The sequence below is a fragment of the Coffea arabica genome, chromosome 10c, assembly GCF_036785885.1.
Source record: "Coffea arabica cultivar ET-39 chromosome 10c, Coffea Arabica ET-39 HiFi, whole genome shotgun sequence".
Taxonomy (NCBI): domain Eukaryota; kingdom Viridiplantae; phylum Streptophyta; class Magnoliopsida; order Gentianales; family Rubiaceae; genus Coffea; species Coffea arabica.
Window position 1 is genome coordinate 7,046,371 of NC_092329.1, and position 8,143 is coordinate 7,054,513.

The 8,143-nt window shown below is 35.1% G+C and overlaps 1 protein-coding gene across 1 annotated transcript; it reads right to left on the reverse strand.

The window, feature by feature from the left end:
- Positions 1 to 6,622: 6,622 nt before the first annotated feature.
- On the reverse strand, positions 6,623 to 7,405 carry LOC113713242 (uncharacterized). The gene has a single exon (XM_027236922.2). It carries the CDS (start codon positions 7,272 to 7,274, stop codon positions 6,846 to 6,848), a length of 429 nt encoding a protein of 142 aa, XP_027092723.1. The 5' UTR covers positions 7,275 to 7,405; the 3' UTR covers positions 6,623 to 6,845.
- Between the last annotated feature and the right edge of the window lie 738 nt (positions 7,406 to 8,143).

Sequence of the window (8,143 nt, forward strand, 5' to 3'; positions counted from 1 at the left end):
TACTGAACAATTTGCAATTGGACATTCAGATTTGGGGTTGGGGGGGGGGTGGTGGATCTTCAAGAAAACCTTCAATATTTTACCATGGATGGCTGCTATTGACAAATTTTATTTTGTGCAATGAACTCTCTTTTCTACCCACCAAAAAAGAAGAAGAAGACGAAGAACATTTAGCCATGGATAATATTGAGATGGAATCATGGAAATGAGGCAAATGTATATTCAAAAATAGGTCCTAGGGCGTCATTCAATTAGCTGGTAGACTCTGTCTAATCCTTCTAACACCTTTGTAGCAAGCAAATTTTGGTAAATTTAGAATTACTCTTTAGTATTTACCAAAAGGACGAATATTATGAAGGGTGGCAAAGATTTCAAAATTCATATGAAGGCCGAAATTTTGTACTGGAAATTCAATAAGATAAATTATACGTACTTTTGTGGTTTGCATAACATCCCAAGAGCCTTGGTTCCTGCGACTAGGCCTGTCAACGGGCCGGAATTTATTATTTCATACCCGGACCCGGCACACTATATCGGATCCGGATCCGACCCGTTTACCCAACGGGTCTTTTACTCTATGTTCCGGATCCGGATCCGACGGGTCCCGGATCCGGATTCGGGTCTACCCGAAAAAAACTAACAAAATTTATAATTCCTAACAAAAATGAGAAAAAAATATATTTATAAATTAATTTCTAACTAATACAAAAAAAATCAAATAAGAAAAGAAATCAAATTAACCTTACTCAAATACATCACCCTAATCAAATTATATTGATTAGGATCCGGGTCCAATTATATTGATTACTCAAATATATCATCCTAATCAAATTTAAATATATATTTTAAATTATTAATCCATTTATATCCGGATCTGGGTCCAATACGGGTCGGAATACTATATTCCGTATCCGACCCGTTTTTTTGTTTGACAAAACGGATCCGGATCCGGGTCCGGATAACAGAATTAAATCCCTACCCATACCCGGATAAATTTGACGGATCCGGTCACAGCCCTACCTGCGACGAAGCTCCATCAGCAACCCCTGGATAAAAATTCCTCTTGGTAATGGCATTTCTACTTCTATGGTCACACTACTCTTACACGATTTCTTTAGTTTAGGGTAAGTAGTAATAAATCCCCTTAAAGTTTTGGTCTCAAAACCCCTTCGCTTCCCAACCTTTATTTTTGAGCATTTTGCCCAATTCCATCAGTCAAAAGCAACGTTTGACTGTTACAAATTACTAAGGCCTTATTTGGATTGTAAATATTTAAAGAAAATTTTTTACGTTTTTCGTTAATATATTTTTTAATAACCTTTTTATCTCACATAAATCAAATTTTTATAATATACTTTTCTATAAAAACTCCAAAAAAATAACAATCCAAAAGGGTTCTGTACTTTTGAAAACGAGGGTTCTGTACTTTTGAAAACGCCCATGTTTCTAGTAGTTGGAACTTTTAGACAAAATTACACTGGTGGGTTGCTATATCATTTTTCTTTTGACAAATAAATGGCTAAATGCCATTAAAAAAGTCCAAAAATTTTTTAGTCAAATGTTGGTACTAGTTTATTTGTGTTATTTATTGAAATTCGTTTACATAAAAAGTAATTGATTTGGTAATTTTTTTAGTGTTACTTATTGAAAACTTTTGCAAAAAATCTAATTAACTTTTTTATAGACTCATAAAGCATGTAATTTTTTCAAGTTTTTGTATCCAAAAATCTTGAAGTCAAAGGAGATTGGTAGCACATTGCAAAATTGCTAGCTGAAAAAACAACTCTTTAGTAATAGATGGATACGAGAATAAAGAACACATTGAAGGATAGATCCTGAATATATACGTTTTTTATTTGTAATTACATTAGCTGTGTATATGTACATACATAATCCCAAGTCCAAAAAAATATTGTACATTTCTTGATGTTAGGACAAGGGTAATTTTTCAAAAAAGTTTCAACTAGCAAGAATAAGGGCACTTTTAGGAGTTCAGTAATTTGTAATGGTCAAATATTACTTTTGACCGACGAAAGAGGACAAAGTGCTCAAAAATAAGGATTAGGGGGTAAAGTACTCAAAAATAAAGATTAAGAGGTACTGCAATTTAGCCTTTAGTTTATAATAATAGTAAAATTATTTTTTTAAACTTTTCTAAATAAAATACATGTTGCCCCCATACTTTACAAATTTCATGTATACACACCTCATTGTCGAGGAATTTGGCATAGATATCACCATGGGGCCTTTTATGTTTAATTCTTTTTTCCCTGGTGGTAAACTAATAATTTAAACAAATGGAATGATATAATGTGCAACTCATTGTCGAGGAATTTGGCATAGATGCCACGAAGGGTCTTTTTTTTTTTTAAACTTCTTTTTTAGGCAGTAATCTAATTTAAGCAAAGAAAAACAATAACCAAGCATGATCACCACTAATTTAGAGTTGATAAATTATTTAACTTTGATATATGCTCATTAGCGAGGCATTATATAATTTACCAGTCATTGAAAATTGCAAAAATAGGCTTTATGGCATGTAGTGGCAGTCAAAATTGCAAATAGACTGAGTTAAAGTCACTTGGAATGGAGACTGAGCTATAAATAATAGTTTGCTCGACTGGCTTGGAATGGTAGTAGGCTTGCGGTCGTTTTAGAAAAAGAAAATGTACATGATTAAACTAACCTTTTCTCTTTGTTGTTATGTCAATAAGGGCATATTAGGATTTTTGAAGAGAAATGTGGTATATCGGGTCTATATAAAAATAGAGGAGGTAGGTAGAGTTACTATCGAGCCGAGTCGAGCTCGAGTAGCACCATACTCGAACTCAAACTCGATCAGAATCAGTGCTACTCGAGCTCAAGCTCGAGCTCGAACGAGTAAATAAATTTGGATTCGAGCTCGACTCAATAAAATAAAATTAAACTCGAGCTCAACTCATTTGAGCTTGAGTAAGCTCAAGTAAATATCAAGCCCGATCTACTCGAGCTCAAGCTCGAGTTTTCAACTAAACCTATTAATTTTTTTCAAAATATATAATATATAATATGAATATAATATAAATATATAATATAAATATAATATGAAAACTTGATTAAGCTCGTTGAGCACTTGAGTATTTATTTTTGGAGCTCAAACTCGACTTGTTGAATGTAACGAGTAGCTCGAACTCGGTTTGACCGAGCAAATCGAGCTCGAGCCAAGCTTTTGACCAAGCCGCTCGCAAGCTACTCGCGAGCAGCTTGACTTGATTGCACCCCTAGAGGTAGGTGTAATTTTTAAAAATTAAAAGGAGGTGGCTGCAATTGTTATAAACCTTAGGGGAGGTTTGTGAAATTATCCCACTGTTTAACTTTGATATATGCTCATTAGCGAGGCATTATATAATTTACCAGTCATTGAAAACTGCAAATAGGTTTTATGGCATGTGGTTTGACGTCATATTTACCACTCAAAATTGCAAATAGACTTTGTGATTTGACGTCATATTTTCTTTGCTGAGCCATTTATAATTAAGTAAGCCATAATTTGAATTAATCTACCATGAGTCGTGCCAAACTCAGTGGGTTTGTTTGGATTCACATAATTTCAGATAAAATAATTTACTTTACAAATTTCAATCACCTTTTCATATCACACACGTTAAATTACAAAAAGTACTACAGTAATTATCTCAAATAAATCATCCAAATACACTCCTATCCAAACAAACCCAGTGCCTTAGAATTGTAGTTCGAAATTCTTACCCAATGCTATCGTGCATCTCTAGTTATTACCTAATATTACGTGTATCCAAGATGGACAGTACATAGTAATGGACTTGTCAAAAAATTTGGGTCAGTCCTGCAGTTCATCGGGCTTTCTTTGACCCAATATTTGAAAGCCCAATATCTACTACAATTAATTTTCATGTTCAATGTAAACTAATTTTGAGTTTTGGAATCTTTTAAAAAAAATTGATGATAAGTTTGCTCTATCATTCATATTTAATAATTCTTAATTTTCAGTCTATAGCGTGAATTCCACGGCAGGCAATTGTGTCCTTGCATGAAAAATGTAAGATCTGATACAATTGGCAGCTGAACGGATGTTGTAAACACAAATGATTAACTTGCTATGTTGTTCATATTCAAGTAATAACTAACCATTTTTTTTTTATATGGTTCATCATGAAACTTTAAACTCCACGTTGCAACTTCATATTGGCATGGACGACAAAAGTTGATTTGCAGTTGGTGTTAAAAAGATGGGTTGCCTGTATACAACTTTTTTGAAATTCTTAATTGAGATTTGCCAACATGAATTGATACCAGATTCAATAGCAACTAATTTTGCCATTTTCTTCTTTTGTGGTGATAACCCAACTGACAGCTCAACGAAATTCAAAACTACAACAGGCACTAAATTAATAATTAATATAAATATTTTTTAGAACAGAGAAAAAGTGTAAAATGGAAATGGATCAACTTTAAAAATTAACCATCTAATTTTTCAACCAAATTTTGAATATTGAGAATAGTTTGTGGATAAAATTCAAATGTTTAAAAGTAGTTTTGAAGGATAAAATCCAATAAATGGTGAAATCCTAAATAGTTATGTCTGCCACAAATTCGAAAAGATAATTAAGCCAATTTGAAATTTGATAATTATAGGAGCCATTGCAATCCGAACCTGAAGTGTCTTAAATATAAAAACCTCTAAAATTAGGTCTTGGCTTTTCATGAAGGTATTATAAATTTTCCTGTCAGCGTCCAAATGGAATGTTAGCCTGAATAGGCCCAATGAGTCACTGACCCTAATCATTATATACAGGTCTTACGAGTCCCATCCAGAATATGAATGCTGAGATATTTGCTAGATAGGAATTACATGTTACAATATTGTCAATAAATGCTTAAACTTTTATAGATAGAATTACAATTGTATTTATGCGGTTACAGTCTTCGATCTATATGATTACTTTATTGATCAACGGTCCTCAAAAGTGATGGTGATTTATTCAATTGAAAATCTCCAGGCCATGCGATCACATACTTTATTGATCAACGGTCCATATAAAAGTGAGGGTGATTGATTCAATTGATCGTAGACTTCAAAATGCTAAAATCTACACCTGATGTATAAATTGCGAAATTAGTTAGTGTAATAACATCCAAACTATGCGAATTGTGATCAAAAAATTCATGTGTTTTATGAATGTAGTGGTGTTTGGATCAAGGATTTTGAATGGATTTGAATTTCAAAACCTCCACCACCACACCAAATCCACTTATGATGCATTTGTATTCAAAGCACAATCTCATTTCAAATTCTTCATCTCAATTATCTTCCAATCACAATCATCATTCCGATTACCATCATAGTGATGCAATGCATTTGTAATTAAAACACATTTCCTTCTCTTCCAACTTCACCATGACCATGCTTTTGGAGCAGACACAAGAACTACTACAATTTGCTTTATTTTGTGGAGGAGGAGAGAATACATGCAACGTGAACAACCTACTGGTATTTAATCTACTATTTCTAGAATAGTTAACCATCAAGAGAGTTTTAAACTTCTATTTGAACGTAGACCAAGAGATTAAACTCATTATCTATGTTCTAAAAATCAAGACTTTTCTAAAAATGTCATCAACTGATGCCTATGCACCCGTCCGAATCGGTGATAGTTCAAATCCCTTCAAATTCTCCTCGAGTCTCTTCAAGTCTTCCCTTAACCTAATACACAGTAAATTTAGGTCTATGATGTCCGGGGAAATAAAAAAACCCTACTAGTATTTGTTTACTAGACTAGTCATGGAAGGTCGGTTTTTAACCCCAAATGTTGGTTGGTGTATTTTGTGACAACTGTTTAAAATCCGACGACCATCTTTAGGCATTGACACCAAAACAAACAAGGCAACAAACTTGTTTAATACTAGTAATCTTTTGGGGGCTCCCACCCTTGGCGCTATGACGACGGAGGAGCACATGGGGGGCTTTTCTGTACGATAAGGTTCCCCAACAGCTGTTCTCTCCACGTGACACACACACACTAAAGCAGTTTCCAGACTCCCATAAAAAGCATAAATAAACATACTTCATCATTTACCTAAACAGGCACCAAAATTCAAAAAAAAAAAAAAAAAAAAAACTCTCGCCACAGCACCACACCCAGAAACGGTGCAGACTTCTTTTAGATATTTTGATGACGCCTTGGCCTCTACTTAGAGACAAATTGCGAAGTCACACACTGTCGATTATGGGTCAAACGAACAGTTTAATTATTACTGTTTCGAAAATATTAACGCTGTACAATTATCACAAAAGTTTTTTTTTTTTTTTTTACAAAAAAGTTTAATTATCACAAAAGCTATGATAATACTTGGAAGTTAATTTGAGCTTACCCAAAAATAATGATCCGTTCGATAAGTGTTAGATAATGATGACAATTAATATAAAAAAGCGCTGACGATTACTGTATATATTTGTTTCACGGGATTAATTATCTGAAAATCAAAATAAGATACTAATAATTATTTTTTCCCGTACTAGAATTAGTAAAAGAACTGTGTGTTACTCTACTAACACGAATATCAAAATTAGTAACAAAATATTATAAAAAAAAAGAATCCATAATAATAATAAATCAACAATAATGATAATAAATCAAGTGCACAGACCAAAAGGCAAAAAAAAAAAAAGAGTAAATCAAAATAATGTACTCATCATCAGCGTCACCAGAGCTACTATCATCACTACCACTGTCGTCACCGTAAAATGATTAAAAAAAAAAAGAACAATAAATATAGATGCTAAAGAAAGTCTAGTGGAAAACAAATCTCGCCGGATCGGAGAAGATCTAGAACAACAAGGCGGCAGCAAGGAATGCTACGCCAGCAGATCCAACGACGGTGACTCTGTTCAATGCAGCACCGTTACCAGGAGTGGAAGCGGGAGCACCGTTAGGAGTGGAAGCTGGAGCACCAGAAGGATTGCCAGCGATGGACGACGGAGAAGTAGCAGAAGGACCAGAGGCAGGGGTAGCAACGGTTGAAGGCGATGGTGGAGAAGCCGCGGGACCGGCGGTTGGCGAGGTCTTGGGAGCGGAAACCGGTGACGTCGCAGCAGCGGAGGGAGTCGGTGCGGTAACTGCCTTGTTTGGTGATGCTGCTGGAGCCGGTGATTTCTTCGGTGAAGCCGCCGGTGATGCTCCCGGTGCTTGAGCCACCGCTGCTCCAACCACAACAGCGAACATCATCAAAGCCAAAACCACTCTTGAAAAAGCCATGTTGTAAACAGAGAGAGAACAAACAAAGGTTTTCTCAACAGAGGAAAGAAAAAGAGAAAGCGAGCAGCTTTAGCACGCAGTATAGGGCGAGAGACGAGGATTTCTGTAGCGGGGATCTGAGGAGTCGTAAAGGGTAGGAGGAGGATATATATAGTGGTACGAGAGGGAAAAACAGGACTACTTTTTAATTAAGAAAACTAAGTCGGTTTAAGGAAATACAATAATAAATGTTGGGAAATTTTAAGGAAGCCGTAAATTGGACCTGGGAGCTAATGATTGGATGACAACTGGACCACAGGCTGGGGAAAGTCGGGGCGGTGATGGGGAGAGTTGGAGACGCGGTAGGGTTGCTTTTTTGAAGTGATCTGTAGCGCACGCGTGGAAGGCCGTGTGGATCGGACGGGTGAAGTTGGTTTGGGAAAGAAAGATTCTGAGGACCGTTGGATCATTAAATTAAAAAATAAATACTACTATTGTGACAAATGTTTTCTGGTTACCGTTATGATTGGCACGTTGGGCAGGGCGATGAGGGGGACAGGGAGGACAATTATGCTTTTCTTTGTAATTAATAATGATTATGATTACGACTTCCAACGGAAAATTACAGATCATAGATTTGTTTAAATTTAAATGTTTTCTGTGATAGGGATGGTCAATAATTTTGTTGCATTTGCATGCATGTATTAATTTAATTTGTGTTGTAAAGTTAGAATTAAAAAAAATATACGCATCACAGTTGGTATTATTTTATTGTATTAGCAGCTGAGAAAAACTATATGACTGTGTGTGGATGGGGTTGTTAATTGAAACAAAACAAAATACTAGCTGTAATTCAAGTTCTTTAACATTCATATCATCGTAAGTCAGAA